At 35.7% G+C, this 19,313-nt stretch overlaps 1 protein-coding gene across 1 annotated transcript; it reads right to left on the minus strand.

Annotated features, from left to right (window-relative positions):
• Positions 1-740: 740 nt before the first annotated feature.
• Positions 741-19,244, minus strand: LOC129273656 (phospholipase DDHD2-like). The gene is made up of 17 exons (XM_064107366.1): positions 19,093-19,244; positions 16,019-16,396; positions 15,073-15,287; positions 14,365-14,566; positions 13,617-13,813; positions 12,904-13,111; positions 12,389-12,478; positions 11,251-11,392; positions 10,027-10,235; positions 9,506-9,786; positions 8,593-8,688; positions 7,338-7,515; positions 6,425-6,591; positions 5,835-5,940; positions 4,766-5,005; positions 4,163-4,283; positions 741-3,707 (listed from the first exon to the last, which is right to left on the minus strand). Exons 1-17 carry the CDS (start codon positions 19,205-19,207, stop codon positions 3,590-3,592), a joined length of 3,063 nt encoding a protein of 1,020 aa, XP_063963436.1. The 5' UTR covers positions 19,208-19,244; the 3' UTR covers positions 741-3,589.
• Positions 19,245-19,313: the final 69 nt, after the last annotated feature.

Genomic DNA, 19,313 nt, shown 5'->3' on the forward strand with positions numbered 1-19,313 from the left:
ATGGCATCATGATTTGTGCCACTATCATCAGTGGCTTATTGGTCTGCCAAGTTTAGACATACCATATAGTATGGAATGTGAGTGAGAATTGAAAAATTAAAGAAATGTTTCACTGAAAGGTGACCCCCACACACAGAAAGAAATAAGGATTAATCAATAGAACAAGCAGTGCCATTCACGAAAACTGGTAGTAATATGAGGTCTAATTATACAGTGATGTCACAATGAGGGGGAAAAGAGCATAACCTTAGTAAATAAATAAAGAGGCCCATATTCTGAAGTCGGGTTTAACTTAGACCATGGTCTAAGTCTGTGCTAAAATTATGGGGAGCCAAACATTCAAAAATTCTGTTTCTATTGTAAATTTCTTAAGTTTACTATTTTGCTTTCATAATGAAGAAAAATGCTTCAAAATACTTCATGCATCATTCCCAGACAATTATGAACAATTTGTGTGTCATATGAGTTAATCAATTGGATGTGTACTGTTAAGGATTTGAACCCCAATTGGCTCTCCATACTTGAACCACAACTTTAAACCGGGGTTTAATTTAATCCAGAGTTCAGAATAAGGGCCAGAGGCTTTAATAGGAGGAAATTAGAATTTGTAAACAAATTTTCGGTATTACTCCTATGTGTTTAGACATGTGTTATAAAGAGCATAACCTTATTGTGGGGTGGAGCAGGGAGAGAGGAGGGTGTACATCTCAACAATAAATCCAGACACCACAAAGCAAAAATGAACTTTTAGCATTAGATTTTAATATGTATTCTTTAATAGCTGCATTCTCTGAATCAACAATTAGAACAGTAAATATGATCAAGGATTCATATTTATATTGATCCCTGTATCACAGTTTAAATTTCTTTCAACAATTAACATATATCTGAACAACCAAATTGTTCCTTCATGCACCCTCCATTATTTAAAAAGGTTTGTGCATTTCATGTAATAGCAGTAAATACAAGAATAATCTCTTGTTCTTATTACAGTATATATACTTCTGAGAATTATTTCATCATAACCACAACAATTGAGTTACACAATATCATTTGAACAAGGCTTTAGAAAGTAAAATATGGCAATATGGGCAATAGTGAGCAACCCATGTGAAAATAAAAGGAGAATAACATGACATATATGGAACCTAGTAACAAAATCCATCAGAGTCAAAACTTTGAATCTGTTATGATAATACTATGGTTTATGAAGAGTGAAAACAAACAGCATTCAAGTGATGGAATAGTATATAACCTACAAGAACACATAAGAGTTTCTAATAACACTTCTTTGAAAGTGAACTCCACTGTATTCATGTACATGAAATATTGACACATCACAGTATACAACTAATGGGTATACTATACTTTCTTTGATGTTTAAAATTATGGAATTTTGACATTCTTTCAGCTCCAGAAGTTTAAAAATATGTTTTCAGCAAGTATTAACCTCAGTTATGCCTGGGAGTATCCGAGGAAATCATGAATTTGCATAATGCCATGCATGTATATGAATTTTAGCAGTGTCGGTCAAACTACGATAAGCACAGATTCTGGCATTACTTTAAATTTAAAGATATGTAGTACTTATGCATATCAATGCAGAGAAGTTGCTAAATGTAACGATTGAAATAAAGATCACAATGAAAAAAAATCTATTGGCAACTAAATAATTGTCCAAGAGAATAAATATAATATATATCTACATACAATGTTTAACATAGATGCTATGCAAAGAAAATAGGGCAATGAACAATTGGTTAATTAATTTACCCCCCCCCCCCATCCTGGACTAACTTGAATTAAACAAGAACCATAGCAAAAGAGCATGTTTTTTTTCAGGACATCCTGCAACTTCATTTGAAGTTACTTTGGCAGAGTGGTCTCGGGTGCCTGACTAGATGCATGAAAATCTGCGGTTCAACCCCCTGCCACGACACCTATACCCTTAAGCAAAGCATTCAATCGATAGTGCACTTTAAGCCTATATCAAAATGAATGGAATGCCACAGGCATTATTGGTACCAATGTGTGCATGTGTTCAGAAAAAAAATAAAAATAAAGCTGCACCACCCTCCCCCCCCCCCCCCCCCCCCCCGATGACCCAATTCAACAATGGACAAATTTCTTTGAATGTTCACATCATACATCCAGGTTTTTGACACAATATTATAACATGCAAATAAATAAATGTTATAGTATAATTTACTGTTCTACTTTGTACGTACCCTCCATAGAGTACCTTTATATAATTTTTGGAAATGTTCTTTAACTTTTTTTTGCTTTCAAGGACATGACAAATATCCATAAAGATTAACATTTAAAAAGTAGTTTTGGCATACACTAAACTATAAACTATACAGTGAATTATTGCAGGGAACACTGCTGAGAATATCTGGTTGAATTAATATCAACCTACAATTTTACTTCTAATGCATAAATATATGGCGTTTTCAAAACAATGTTTAGTTTGAATAAATGTCTTTTTATGAATCCCCTATCTCCTCCTTTTAACAATCATTATTCAATGGTTCATGAATATAATGAGGGCATAATACATAACAATCCTGTTCATTTCTTAACAATTTTGGACATTGCATACCTTGAGTTGGAAATCTTATATCTTAAAATGAAAACATTTTATGAATTCATGGCATCTCAAATTTTATATATAATTTTTCTAGACACATGGCACCTCAAAACTTCCAAGCTGTAACCTAAACAGGTTTTGATATTGCAAATTAGAGGAGACTGAAATACCATGTCTTATCCGTAGTCATTAACAATCAGGCAGGATCCTAACCTTATAAAACAGATGTCATAACAAATATCAATGAGAGTTTAGGAAATATATGACAGATACATGTATGTGGCATTACTGTACATGTAGGTGAATTAGGCCTTGAGTTTTGAAGTAAAGATAAATTATTAAACAACAACCTACGTCCATGAATCTAACACAACAAAATCAAGAGGCCTTTGAAGCGTATAAGGTTGGATTCTTAAGTGATCAAAACATACATGTGAAATAGGATGGCCTGAATTTTATGTTTGGGCCCATACCAAAGAGATGACACATTTCATGGAACAAAGACAGAACAGGATTAAATCAACATCTATATCGACAGTTTATTCCAAAATAGGGCCACAAATAGCACCCTGTTGCATGAAGCCTGCAATCGATGGTAACTTTGCCATTGATGATAACTGCAATGGAAACCTTGACCCTTATTAACATGTTGGTTCATTTATGGCAGTTACTATTAGAAGTAAAATTCAATGCAACTGGGTCCATGGACTTGAAAATGTCTACATTGCTTCATACCAATCTAACCCAGTCTCATGGGGGCGTTGAAATAAAATACTTGCAATCAATTGCAAAAAAAATTATGTTGCCAATTTACAACTGATAGATCAAATCAAAAAAGAGCAAATCAATTTGAACTTTTCCTTTTAAAAAGCAGACCAGCAATTGAGTGCAAATTTGCAATTTTATTTGCAATTAACTTGAAGAGTTGTGAATGATTTTCAGACCCCAAATTGACTTGGAATTGATTGCAAGATTCTAGCAATGCTCCATGAGACAAGACTAGTATCTGAGAGGGGTACTAGGTGTTGAATCTGATCTTGGTGCTGATAGTTGAGGGTAGATTCCTAAGACTCCATAGACTTCCTTTAGCACCATTAATACTGTGTCCTCGGACTCCCTGCACAAATGAGGAAAATAGGAATAAATCAAAGTCAAAGATTTAAACAAGTTCTATCAAAAAAAAAAACAATTTTTAAGATAGGGAGGTGAGAGGAGGAGAGGAAAGGGATGGAAAAGATAAGAGAAGAAGGGATATAAAGAGGGGGAAAAAGGGAAAGAGAAATGAAAGGGAAAAAATAAAATTTAAAAGAAAAATCAACACAGTTAAAAAGAGTAAAGAGGAAAAAATGTATCAAAATTTAAAGAAAAGAGAAGGAAAAGAAGAGAAGAAAAAATAGAGGAGAAAAGAAGAGTGAGAAGGGGAAGAGAACAGAAAATCAAAAGAAAAGAAAAAAGAACAGAAAATAAAGAAGAGAAAGGAAGAGAGAAGAGAAAAGGAGGGAAGAGAGATAGAGGAGATAAGATTAAAATGTTGCCTTAAGATGTCAGATAATCTAAAAAGTAACTTCTTACCAATAACACGCGTGACTGCTCATAGCAAAGAGATATTCATTGAAGCTTTCTAGGGGTGCTTCCTGTAAGACATAATCAATTCGCTTCCCTCCGTTCAACTGACCAAGTCTTAGGTTCTCTTCTGTAAAAAAAAAAGACCAAATACAAATGCTGTTTTAAAAAAATCAATTATAGTTTTGCAATATTACAACTGTAAAGAAACTAGAGAAATTCTGATCTAATAAGCACTAATCAATAGCGGAATATAATCATCGTTATTGTAAAAGTTTTCTTTCAGGGCACTGTTTCATAAAGGTTGGCATCAGTTACAAGATGTCATTCTCTAACAATTTCCATGATTTTAATAGGCCGAGAAGCACTTTCAGGGTCACATACTTTCCTGGATAACTGAAATCAGTATAATCAAAAGAAAATTGAAAATTTCTTTGCTAAGGTTATATAAAAACACTTTGAAACAATTGTTTTAAGCAATATATAATTGACTATTAAGAATATTATTATTATCATAATCATTACTTTAAAAAAGTGGATCATCCAACAGAAAGCATGTATATAATTCTCCCCTGAAATATATTTTTTTTTGGACATTTGACTTGAAACTACCTTGCTCTCTTGACTGCCCGTCTGCTTCAGTTTGCTGATTGGCTAGCTGCTGTTTACTCAGTTGCTCGGCAACCGCTTCCATCTGCTCATCCGTGACAGTGTTGGGATCCGTTTCTTCCTGTTCCTCTTCTGTCCGATGGGCAAGGGCAAATTGATGTAGGGTGTTCCATGTCTTTTTCATTGACTCAATAAGACTGCGCTTGAGATCGGACCCAAAGTGGGAGAGGCTTTCTCTGAGCTCTGTTTATGAAAACATGGATAACAGTAATGTAATAATAATTTAAGGATGATTAAGTGGAAAATAAATCATAAACGAGAGAGAGAAAAATGGGCATTATATCAGGGCTTTCAGCTTTGGAAACTGCTTCGAGAAATACCTTATTCTTCAAAATTTCTTACAAGAAATAGACAATCTATTCTACACAGATTGTGCATTAATGAACTTCAGCAATATCATTATTTTATTTAATTCAATATAAATCAAAAATACATTAAGATTTTGAATGATACGTTGCATCTCCCTTCCTTCTTCGTTTCGTTCACGAGGTCATTATGCCTGAACTGGTTTAAACTGGTTAGAGAGAGTGAGAGAGGAAGGAGGGGGGGGGTAGGTCACATAATTTCACAGGTGCATTTGGATATTGCTTGACATGATGTACATTACACAGGAAATTCCAGAGTGAAACCGACGCTTAACAGGTGGACAGGAACTGAAATTGACTATTGTACATTACAGGCAGGAAGAAATGTACATGAAACCAACACCAGAGGAATTCATTGCCATGAATTTGTAAACAAGCAGGAATGTGTAATTAACATGGACATCGATGGACATGCTGAGATCATGATTATCTCAGAGGAGTGCAAAAACTTTTTTTTTCATCAAATGCTTATATCATATAAAAGTTGTGTACTGGTCATGCAATGAAGCTATGATCACAGAACCACTTTTACAGTTGATTGCAAAAACCCAAATGTATACTCAAACCGTAGAATCGATCATGCAATCAATCCCAAAATTTTGTTTTACGGTACCCAGATCAAAAGAAAAAAGTATTTATTTACTCACCAAGATGAAGTCGTTTTCTTCCCTTATGATGAGGCATTAGAACAGGTTTGATATCTGCTAAGGTTGGATGAATCAGGGGCTCTATACGGTATGCCACAGGGTCAAACTAACAACAACAACAATAAATAAATAAAGATTGGGTATTATTATTCATTTGCATCATGATACGGCATGTATTTTGAAATACAGGGTCTGAAACCTTAATCTGAAATTGTTTTTGATATACTGACAGCAAAATTCACTAAGTTTTCTTACAAGATAACATAACTTCCAAATGTTTCTAATGTACATGTACATTTCTGGATATAAGAATAAGCACTTTAGTTTTGACACCTATGACCTTAATAGATGCACATCTATAGCATAAATATGTGATTCTAAACTCGAATTCATTGAATTGTGCTTATGAATGATTGTTTATTGACCTTTTGACACAGAGCCCAGGTTGGAATTTACTTTAAACAAAAAGAATTTTTTCCCAATACAAGGCTATTGTACTATTACATTACTTGTACAATTTTTCTACTCGATACTTGAATAAAAGGATTAAAAATAAAGATGGGTGAGAATTGAGTAATACTACTACTTACAGGGTGGAACACGTTGAACATGAAAGGGCAGGTCGGCAGTCGATAGTTCTCGCCCACCCTACCTACACCTCTTATCGTGAGGAACATACCGATCGGAGAACCCAAGGCAAAGAAACAGGCTGGATTGAAGTCTAGCTGAGGATAGTTTACAAATGGTTGCCCAACACCTGTATGGCGAAATGAATTATAATATTCCAGGATGATGCTTTATAAAGCTTTATACACGACTCGTGGCCCGTTCTTGTGTGCTAAATCAGATCATACCTCATTTTGATTCCATCAGTTGAAATCTAATCTTTGCACACTGAAATTCTTCTTGTTAACAACTACCTTAATGCAAAATTAACAGTTTGTCAAAATGTTATTAGTGTTACAGAAAATTTACTATGTTAATCAGAACAGGACAAATGTTGTTATATCATTTAGCACAAGAAAAGGTCACACGATTCAAACATAAAATCATACATTATTTTAACGCAAACAGGTTTATAAAACACCCACTACAAATAAATTACCTGTTATTGCATAACAATCTATTTCAATTTTTCTATTATTGACTGGTTAGCCATATTTTTTTCCTTGACAAAAACCTAAGATCTAATATTGGAAGTTCAAGTTATTACCCTGTGTTTCATGAAAATTATATTTCTTTATGTCTTTGAATTAACAAGTCAGTCAGATTGTCAAATTCAGTAGTTTTATTTTCATTTTAGTAGGATTCATTTTACGAGCACTTAGGAATACAAAAATATAATGTATAAATTTAAAAAATAACACCACCACCAACAAGAAAATTCTTATTTAACACAACATGTAATACAACAGAACAACGTCCTAAGAACTTTGCAGATGTATATGCAGTGTGTTTGATAAAGGCTGTGGTACACAAGACATTCCAAAGAACAGTACCTACCCTCTAGCCCTGGTTCATAGTCAACATGAACAGACATTGCAGCATGAAGAGCATTCCTGGAGGAGGGTTGTACTGCCGTTGAAACCGCCAACTCTTCCTGTTTCCGCCTCTCCTCCTCCACAGCTTTCTGTTCAGCCTTGGCCTGTTCTTGTTGCATCAGGGATTCCTTTCGCTTTGCCTGAAATGCCAAACACAAAATGACAATAACTGTGGTGCTGTCATCTCAGACATAAAGTGAAGCCCTCTTGTGTTCATCATTTAAAGACTCTCTAGTTGATTCTGATCGAGTGTACTTTAAAGAATCTGACAATCAGTTAAATCTGGAGGAAAGACCTGTGGGTCACAGTGACTCAGTTCGCTTTTTGACTCCCGGTCACAGGTGATGCCAAACAAATAATAATAATAATAATAAAAGAAATTTGCAATCAGAATATTTTTTCTTGTGTATTTCACTCTTATACATAAATTGTAACAACTTATACATTTTTAAATTGTTTTTTCATATATCATGACCAACACTTTTCCGATCAAGAAAATCATGGAATTAATTGAGTCTCATCAGCAACAAAGTAAAAACAATGATACATTTATGACTTTTGGCTAGAAATATAATTTTTGGACATGCACATACAAAAAAAATAATTTCTAAACCACATACCTAGGTCACAAACTTGGTCTCAAAAGTTACAAATTTTTTTCTAAAGTCATTATGGTGCAAGATTTTGATGTTATTGGTTTATCATGAAAAATGCAGAGGGGGGCTGAAAGCCTCTCTGAACAACCCCAAAGGTATTACCGTATTAAGATTAAGCTGGCTAGCTTGATTAAGGAAATTGTAGTTCACATCATAATTTGGGTTAGTTATTTCAGTCAGGTTATAATGCTCATTACATGTTACAATCAAGCAAATTACATGTTAATTACTATCTAGGCCAAGTTTCGAAGGCATTGTATGTCACTATTAGCACATCATGTTGTAAGGCACACTAAAATGTAATAAAATACAAAAAAATTAAGATTTCTTTAAAATTATCCATTAAAAATATAATACAATGGCCTTTAAATATCACTTACAGCGTTTGAGACTAATGATAAATCAATGAATATAATCTTTTGAAGATAAAATAATTGTCATTTATAGACAACAAAATCATAATTTACAGAGAATTAGTATCCTACAATCCTTTATTTTACTGGATATTACATTTAATGTTCAGTTTTAAATCATATCTGTGATGTTTTCATGAAAATTTACCTCTTTTGCTGCTTGATCTCGAAGGAAGCCCCCAAGCTTCTTCCTGGGACCAAGGGGAATTCCCATCTCTTTTAGATCTGAATCACTGCACATAAGCTAGTATTAATGATAAGATAAAGAAGAGGAATGCTATGGTAATTTCAGTGCAGTGCAAATGCTTATTACATCAGTGCTATACAGTATTATCGATATTGAAAAGAGGTCTTATTTATCAAATTCTAAGGAAAAATCAGTTCTTCCTATCAAATGAATTTAAAAAAATAGCATGGATATACAACAAATTTAAATTAATTCCTGGCTACATCACCTATTTCAAGAATATTTTAAAAAAAGAAGAAAAAAAAATAAGATGAAACCTAGCAGTCTATAGAAATGAGAACTAAATTTTGGTTAGTTTAGAGTTAAACCTGCATTTAATTATCAAAATATCAGATTTAAAAGAAAAATTCTAACTGTGCCAGTGCAACACAGACACTTATGAACAGAATTAAAATCAATTTATTATTGTTCATCACTCCAATTTAGTTTACTTAGCACCAAGAAATTAGGAAGACCACATTCTGGCTAAAAAGCTGTAAAATTTTCCTGAATTCCACAAGGTAGCAATACATGTATAGTGGGAAAAACTGCAGATTTGAACATGCATTTTTTTCCTACATCAGTCAGAGTCTGAATCGTTTCATGCATGGCAAGCAACATCATTCCTTCAAGACTACAATTTAGCAAAGTTAGCAGATTATATTCAAAATTACACTCGGCAACACATTTTCTTCTCTTCTTTTTCTTTCAGAAGCCCATCGAGACATAGTCATATTATGTGATATGCCCTACATAAAAAAGGTTAATTATCATTATTATCATCAAATTTTCATCACTATTACCATCATCAAAAGATAAATAAAATGGTTCATACCAGACTTTCCATGTCGATCCTTTCCTCCTCAAACTTGGGTAGCAGGTCCAGAAGCCCCATAGATTCCAGGGATTCCTCGAGGGTGATGACTGCGGGACCTTCGTCCAGCGTGGCCCCGCTGAGGAGGGACGCACTGCTGCTGGACGGTGTCAGGGACTCCGCAGAGGACTCAGGAGTCGGGGGTTTGTCAGCGAAGATCTCAGACTTGATGAGGTTCTCTTCCGACTCCACCTCCTCACCGTCCTTCTGGTGCTTGAGGAGGTCGAAAGCGATGAGGGAACCTGAAAAAAATTAATAACAATAATAATGATAACGATAATAATGATGATGATGACAATGATGATGGTGGTAATGATGATGATGATGACGATGATGATGAATAGTAATAGCATTTTAAGTGAAATTTTGTGTTCTTGTCCTGTTATCCATGATTTCTTTCTGTTTTCCACATTGCACAAAACTGGGGGTGCTACAATACATATTTTTATACATGACAATTTTAAGGTATTGTACTAACTCACCTAAACTATGTCCAATAAGGGAGACCTGGCCACAGAAATCAGGGTTTCTCTCTTGGAATTTGGCATACAATTTATTGATCTCGGAGCACACCACCTCAGCAATCTGCTGGGCATATATAGGACTGGTATAGAAAAGAATGTCTAAGAGTGTCTCGTTGGTGAAGTTTCGTAAACGGTTGATGCTCGGAAGAGTGATGCGCTTTAGCCGCCTGTTCGGAAAAAGACCAAAAAAAAATTTACAACATGATGTCTTGAAGGCCAAAATTCAATCACGTTTTCAAAATAATGCTGGCATTAGGCAAGTATTCAAATCCTATTTCTCATTTTGACAAACAAATTATGATAATGGAAAATTGATGACGCACACACAAAACAGCAAAAATATATTTTCCTGAATGTATCTACTACATTACAGATAAAGCGTAAAAGCAATTGCCATTACAACAAAATTGATGCCCATAATTGCGGTCTTTAAAGCAAACTGTGGATGACAATAGATGTGACAGTATTTTCCACATGATAAAATTGGGATATTGTCATAAAGTTGCTTAATTACCCAATAGGGCAACTGCACTTGCTTAAAATGGTATACCTTTTAGTATGTACAACCTCAATTTTTCACATTTCCCCCCTTCACTTTACTTATAGCTCAAGCAATGTCAAGTTTGAAAGCATTACACTATTTTCAAATGAATTTTTAAAAAAGGCCAATAGAATAATTTCAAGAGAGTCCAATGCGTAGAGGGTTGGGGGAATTTCAAAACAGTAAACAGGTATGGTGAATTAATAAAATAAATTATGAATTAAATTTATTTCAAGTCTCATTTGTAATCATATTTTGTATTTCTTTAAGCCAATAAAATAACATTATAAAATAGTGACATGGATCCTACTCTGATGATTGGCTGAATAGTATCACATGACCAGTCATCTATTTTACCTAAAAGGAAATTTTGCTAATGACTGGTACTAATGACTTGTTGCTTTGATTGGTCATGGTTTTGAGAAGAGAATGGTTTATCAAATGATGCCGATCCACATCTTATAAACAAATAATGCACATCGTTTTGCTTGGGCATTAGAATAATTACACGCTATTGTTACCTTTGAAACAGTGCACGTCTCATGCATGAAAGGACCGTTCCAAAGGTACCTCATGCATGTAATTGTTACTAATGCTCCTGGTGATGTGTATTCATATGATATTGAAAATAAAATACTTGCCTGTCGACACCTGTCGCGTCCCCATGGAGCGCTGCATACCAGTACACTGGTAGGAACTCAACACGCCCCGCTCTCCCCTCCTCCTGGGCTGACTTAAAATGAGAGCTCATCAAACCAAGTGATAGTGATCTGAAATCATCAACTATATCAAACAGAAACAAAAATAGAGAGAAAGGAGTTTTATATTTTTCTATTTTGATGCTAATAACATCAAGGGGGTGTTGCAAGGAAATATTTGCAATCAATTGCAAAAATTCTGTTCAAATTTTACGATTGATAGATCAGTTTTAACTGTAGCAAATCAGATTACACTCCTTGTTTCATGGAGTAGATTAGCAATCAATCGCGAATTCACAATTAATTGCAAGACTTATAATAGATTTGGGGACCAAAAATAGATTTGCAATTGATTGCAAGTTGCTTGCAATGCCCCGTTAGTCTTTATTCATAAATCATACGCATGAACATGTACAGACAAAGGAAATAAAACATATACACTCTGTTCTCAACGAATGAGGCACAGGTTAACACAAATAAAAACATATACAATGTAACGTTAGTCATCATATGCCAGAAACATAAATATGAACAAACAGATAAACAAAACGTTGGAGAAAGTGACATGGGTAATCATACAAAATGACCAACGCCTTCTAACTGCACTACCAGTGTATAAATGTCAGCATCCATTTTAAATTGAGACCTGGGCCCCGTCTTACAAAGAGTTGCGATTGATCAGATCAATCGCAACTATGGAAAGCCAGCAACGTCAACATCTAAAATTACACATTTGTTTCAAAACATTTTCTAGAAACGATGAATATTCAATACATTCACTGTTTTCTTGACAACTCAGTATGCTTCTCTGTTTTCAAAGGACATTGAGCAAATTTCCTAAAGAAAAATTATGACATTGATGAATTTCCATATACTTGAGAATGATCGGATCAATTGTAACTCTTTGTAAGACGGGGCCCTACGGTCCGTTTCATAAAACTTGTTATAACAGATTTACAATAACTGTTAAAAGCTACTGAAATCCTTCAATCTGATTGGCTGGTTGTGAATTCATTACAAAAATTGTGCAGTTGTTATTATTACAAGACTTTATGAAATATGACCCAGATTCGAGACTTACCGCATTCTGTGATGGTTCTAAATCTAAGATCACACACTGGTCCTATTCCATGGATAACAAAGACTACATGGTCCACTTGACTTGGCTCTCCTGCAAGGAAAATAGAATAATTGAAGAATTAACCCGAAATATGCATACCAGCTTTAAATATCACTCATTGCAAGGATGAAATAAAGTGGGGAATATTTCATCAGAGGACTATTCTTTACCAGGCTAAAATAAAAATATTTCAGTAAGTGAAGTAGGCATTGTGGAATGTGCTTATAAACCATGCTGCATGGCGAAAGTTACCAATTGATGTAAACAATATACCTTATTGATACACATCTGTAAAAAGTCAATTACATATATGTTGCCTCATCCCCCTCCAAAAAAACAACCATATTTGCTGTACTTTAATGTGTATTTTAGTTATGAAATTTCTCATCATATCAAGGGAACAAATTGCGAAGCATACAGACTATTCTGGGAAGAAATGTGTCTTTCATAACTCCTAAAGAGGTGTTACAGCTGACCTTGTTGGATGCTGTCGATATCATCAACACCTCTCTTGACCACCCTGGGTCTCATCTGAGTGTCCGGCGATGCACCCCACTCGTCCGGCCTGGCCGAGGGTCGGAAGTGGACAATGACGTTGGCGTTGTGCATGATGATGGTCTCACCGTCGGAGAGCTCCAGTCTCCGGTGCCATTGGTTCTGAAGTGTTGCAGTCCGGAATTCTTCCTGAAATTAGATGGGCATTCAGAAATTATTTGAAGTTTTCTTTGATACAAAATCAATATCATTTATATGCAAAATAAAGAGTGAATATTGACCCATTTCTGTCCATCTGAAGGCCATATGCCTCTACTTTGGTAGTCATATCCCATGATATCCATCAAACACATATCTACACTATTGTAATATTCAAAAATAAAATAAAAATCACATAAAATGAATGATCCACAACTGAAAATAAATTCACAGGAAAATAATTTGGAACTATTTTTTTTTTGGCCTTGGACTATTTCATGACATTCTTCCTACTTATCAAGGAAATCATTTGATAGCTCACAATGATTATTTCAATTTTTTTGCAAAACTTTTCCTTACCTCTAATGCCCTGTCACACCGATGAAAACAACTCCAGATCAACCAAAGCTATTACATTATTTACAATGGCATACCATTGGTGTGTTTGGAATTGGTTTTCTTGGTGTGACTGTAGCCAATGAAATCAAATGCTTACCTCTAGCATATTAGCCATCTGTTCTTCATACGGAATGAATCTGTTCTCACTGTCGCTCTTATAGAACCATGTGCATCTCCTGACCTGGGAAGGCTTCTCATCCCAGTAGATGGCAAACCGTAATCGCTCCGACAGACTCACGTCATAGCGCCCTCCATTGGTGGAGATGATTATGTTGCTTTCCGATGAAGTTTGTGCTAGAGGATAAAAAGAACATGGGCAAATGATTTGAACATGATAAATACAGTATACTAGTTATGATTAAATGTTCAAATTAGTTGAAATGTGAAGATGCTGGTCACAATACATATTGTAGACATACATTGTTAAGGCAAGTTATAATTTTTGCCAGAATTCAAATATTATATCATGTACCAAGTCAACCCTACATACTTTTCGCCCAAACTTCCATTGATTTGGAAAGTACAAGGAAAATCAAGCAAGCAGAACAAATTATACGAGTACGGGATTTCTGAAAATTTGTAATTTTTTACCCTTTTTTAAGACTTGAACAATATAATGCATGTTTGTTTACATACATGAAATGATTAAGCCCCAAGTCGCATTGAAGACAAGATTGCAATGACTTCACTACTATATGGGGCGACAGCCTGGAACGACAATTCATGGCACTATTCATAATTTTGATTAAGATTTTACAAGTTGGAACGTTCATATCAAATGCTACTACAATTGCTTTCCCAATTGGACTGCAATTTGATCATGAAGCAAGCATTCGAATGCATACCTCTAAGCATGGCCTCTTCCAGTTTGATTGAATCAATGATGCTGAACGGCACCCAGACGTTTCTTTTCTCCATCTCCTTACAGTAGAACCAATGGGGTTGGATGGTCTGGTATGCACCCCCGGACCTAGGGGATCCTCCAAGGGTGGATTGGGTCTGCTGCTGGATCTCTGCTGACGTGGGAGGTGGTTTGCTTGCATCATACTGGGAAGGAATATGTAAGAGGAGGCATGGTAGCTCAGTCAGTAGATTGGTGGTCTCATAATCCTTGTGCCATTTGGTTAGGCATTTATCTTCATTACCAGCTCCCTTGGAAAGGGCACTAAATATTCTGTTGGACCTCTGTTTACTTCTTAACAAGCATCCATGCTTTCTTAGCAGTCAGGCTAGAGCCAGGATAATAGCAGCGCTTTGTATCCTCAGGTAAAAAGCGCTTTATAAATTCAGTTAGATTCTTATCATCATTATTATTTCTAACCATCATTTAGTCAGTTGGTTGCTGTAACATTTTCTTGTACATAAAATTAAGAAAAGCCTTTTTAGAAAATAATTTATCAAAGGCCAAGTTCATCAACAAGTTGATTTGAATAAATAGTGAAATAAAACGAGCAAACAAAACACTGAATCATAATTACTAATAATACAAAACACCATGACACACTTTCAAAAGTAAAAATTTCATGTAAACAAATTCTTGAAATAACCCGTACCTGCTGTAATTTTGGAGGTGGCGCCAAAATGCCTGGGGGTAAGGGCCCGCTTGCTGGAGTCACACCATCTATTGGGTATGCCATGGGCTTGTGTTGGTACCCTTTAATACCAAACCTTGCCCCAGCTTGTCCAGAGGGAGGGGTGGCACTTGGTGGAAGAACACCAGTTGGAGGAGGAGCACTAGGGGAATAGCTGGTGACTTGAGGTGGTGGGCCTGCGTGTTTGAAAAAGTGTATTAAAAAAAATATTTCATTGATAAAATGAAATTCTACATGAAAATTGAATCCAGTAAAACTTAAAAATTGTTGTTCAATAATTTCTACAATGTTTGTGCATACAAAAGGAGATTTAAAAAAAAAACTTTTGAATAGCTAAAGGTAAATTGTTTTTAACAATACTTACATAGTTAGTGTTGGAAGTTGTGGTATGAGCAAATTAAATGAGTTCAATGGTATCCCTTTTAAAATACAAGTTTATTACAAGTTTAGAAAATCATCTTTAGAAAGTCCTATTTAATACTGATCTCATTCAATAATTTGAGAAAGGTCAAGAAATGAAACATAAATTCACTAGGAAATCTGCCCACAATGGCTATTGCTTATGAAGACAATTATTCTTATCTTTGTACATTTAGCATCACATAAGGTTCTACTCTATTCAACACATGGCACAGAGAATTTTCATGCAAGAGGACGCAAATAATCAAATTTTTGGCATTATCACAAAGTAAGTCACCCGTCAATTCGCTGCCATTTATTTTGTCAGTGCTGGTGATGTCCTTGTCCTTCCCCTCCCCTTGTGACATCACTCCCATTGTCTTTGTACACAAATTGAGCTAATACAAGGGAAGAGAGGTGACAGATTTCGAAAGGAGGCCACATTTCCTTTAAGCATATAAATACAGTTCTAAGCTCATTGAATAGATGGGGAAAAATGAGGGCATACCTGGAGGGGGCTCATCTTGAAAGTGTACTCCACGAGGCTGAGGGGGTATATTCTGAGCTGATGTGAACGGCACTGCCTGGGGTGGGGCCTGCACTGAAGGCGGTGGCCCAAACTGGTTTGTCGGTGCATATGTTGGCACAGCTGCAGGACCCGTCAGTGGGGCAGGTTGGGGCAAGGGCGAGGCAAAGGATGTCTGACCCTGTGAGGATATTCCTGCGAATGGGTCTGATGGGGCAGGGCCCGAGGTCTGCTGCTGTTGCTGGAAGTAGGAGAATGTTGAGGGTGTGGCTTGTTGGTTTGAGAGTGGGGGTGGAGCCCCTACTTGGAGATCTGGAGGATCATTCTGCCCCAAGAAGCTATCCGCTTCACCGTCTTCATCTGACAATACAAAGAAAGATACTTCATAAATCTTTTAGTTTTTCACAGCTGGTTGTACATAGTGTTACTCATATTCAAGGGACGTGTCATTGTTTCTGCAATTTGTTGCTCTACCTTGAACCCTTTCGACTTTATCTCAGTCCAATTTATACCGCAAATGCCACAGAATGTTACTATATTCAAGATGAGGTTGTACAAGTATGGTGAACAAAATGGAAAGCATTTCCCTTGATATTCTCTGAATTTCTGAAATGTTATCTTAATCATTCCAACAATTTGATTTGCTTTCTGCACTACATTTGACACATGCTGGTGTAAATTTAATTCCCAACAATAATTACTCCAAGGCCTTTTTCACTTTTGTTGGGCTTCAACTCCTCTCCATTCATGATGCAATTATTATGAAGATTTTTCTTTCCCATATGAACCACCTTACATTGTTAAACATTGAACTTAAGGCATAAGCTGCCATCTTTCAGACCTTTAAGTTGCATTGTACAGGTCGGTTCGGATAGCTTCAATAAATTTACTAAGCACATGTCAATAATTAAGATGTTGGGTCAATCATAGAGGGGCTATAGCCTGGTACATCAATTGGTTTATGAATCCAAAGTCACAAAATTGTATTTTCTTCTTGGTTAATGATCTTTAGAATGTTTGCAACAAATTAATGAAAGCTTTGTTCAAATATTAAAATTGTGTAGCTTTAGGTCCCCCGATCACAGTACGACAATACACCAGACGGTGGCCTGTACTTATAGAGAAGAAGAAGAAGAAGATCATACTATTATGACACTTTTTCAGCATACATGTAGCGCACACTACTAGTTAGAGTAAAACCCCCAAACATCGGACGGTTCCAAATATCGGATGAAAATTACTTTAACTCCCTCCCCACAACTACAGGGACCCGCACTGGTGGGGGACTTGCATGCATGAGATACATGAACATATCTGCTATTGAACTGCACACACAGTAGATCCAGGTTGCTGCTCAAAAAAAATATTCCAGGGGTTAAATCCAGGGGTAAAATCCGTGATTTTGACTTCGAAAGATTCTTATGACCCTTGCAAATAGTACCTAGCAGCTCATCAACCTTGTGACAAACACACTGAGAGAATACCGACTAGGAGATCATTTGGGTGTGGAAACGACCCACAACGAACAACAACAACAACAATTGCTAATTATGGACACCAAAAGATCAATGACCAAAAAAATATCGTAAGGAAGTGATTTCCGCCAGAAATATTGCTGCCGAGATCGCATATATTTGATCTATCGTAAGAAAAATAAAGAAAATAGTTATTACTTAACGATTTCTATATCAAAATTATTGATAGTAATAATTTTCTCAACAATCAAGCAATTATTTTGATGTATAGAGCGCGATTTAAATTGCCGAAATTGATCGCGGCGCACAACTTGGAAACTGCGTCCGATATTTGGCAAAAAAACAAGCTTCTGGTAGTAAGCGAATAATTTCCGTTTACCATATTTTTTTCATTTCTTTTTTTTTATGACATTAATATTCAACATTTGTATGGTGGTGTGACCTTAATTCGCGCGTTACCTAATTTTTCGCACAGTCGAATATTTCAATATCTAATTAATATATTGAAAAACTGATATCGCCAACAGAAAAAGCGATCCAAAATTACAATACAAAGTATGGTAATTTCCTTGAAGGTAAGGTCTCAATTTGTGAAAATATTGGCAAAACATTGGCAAATTTTGTTACCTTTTGCGTCTGCTCCGAAAAAATCTAAACTTCTCGACAAGCATCAAGAAATCGCCAGTTTGCAAGCAGAGGTATCCAAATAAGTAAGTCAAATGTTATGGCATTTTAACCTCCATCAGATATAACTATCTTACCTTTTTCTGTTTGATTTTATTTTCTAAAGCTGTGCAAAACGATTGTGCGCAAATTAAGGTTACACTTTTTTATGACGCTTTTTCAGCCGTGCCCGCACTAGTCGATCGTCATGGAATTTTGAGATCGCGATACCGGCGAAACCCTTGGCCTACTTTCAATTCCTTCAAGCTCATGCTAATTTGACTTTGGAATCTTGCCTTCCGTTTGTTTGGTGTATTATGATTTTGATTACTTTTGTGTAAACTGTGAGAAATTTTGGATTGAAAAAATCAATTTTTAAAATGTGCGCAAATAATGGTCACCCCATCATACTTATGAAAATACAAATGATTTTTATTTGATTCAATCAATGACAATGATTGATTTTTTGTTTTGGTCAAATTTAAGTGTCCGATATTTTGGGCACATACTTCTAGATTCTACTTCTACGATACTCAGCAGGAGACTTGCTTTTCAAAAAGATAAAAGAAACAACCCAAACACCTATTCCCTACCAAAATTTTGTCTTCTATCTTCTTCTTCGATCTTCTGTGTTGAATTCCTCCGTTCCCTGGAGAACTGCAAGCCTTTAGTTGCAGTGCAGCATGGTAAAATAATGAGCTATGTCACTGTTTGCAGCAGCTTGATCAACAAGGCGCTGTCTTGTTGTCTTGTTGTCTTGAATCGAAACAGCAGATCGATTGTTTCTATGTCTATGATCATAGATTCTGACTAACATTAACAATGTGACAAAAATATAAACAAGTGGGACTAAATAAAAAAGTGGGGACAACATAATGTATGAAATATCCACCAAATAAAACATCTTGGAATACTAACCTGTAGGAAATAACGATGCTGTTGCAGGCACGGGTCGAAAAATTCCAGGTGTTATACTATCATTAGTCGAACATAACAATAAAGGAGGTGGGCTGTTCCCTTTTTGGTCTGCCATATTCACCGGTTCGGTTCTGTTCGATGTGTACACGTCATATATCCGCATATGAATGAGGTCAAAGGTCAATTTAAATGTCCGGACTTTCCCGCGCCACAATGCAAAT

Source organism: Lytechinus pictus, chromosome 12, assembly GCF_037042905.1.
Source record: "Lytechinus pictus isolate F3 Inbred chromosome 12, Lp3.0, whole genome shotgun sequence".
NCBI lineage: Eukaryota > Metazoa > Echinodermata > Echinoidea > Temnopleuroida > Toxopneustidae > Lytechinus > Lytechinus pictus.

Coding starts and splice junctions, on each gene's coding strand:
- LOC129273656 (XM_064107366.1), bottom strand. CDS start 19,207: ATGGCAGACCAAAAAGGGAACAGCCCACCTCCTTTATTGTTATGTTCG. Junction 13,814..14,364: donor GGAAGAGGCCATGCTTAGAG/GTATGCATTCGA, acceptor TTTATCCTCTAG/CACAAACTTCATCGGAAAGC. Junction 8,689..9,505: donor GGATCGACATGGAAAGTCTG/GTATGAACCATT, acceptor CATTAATACTAG/CTTATGTGCAGTGATTCAGA.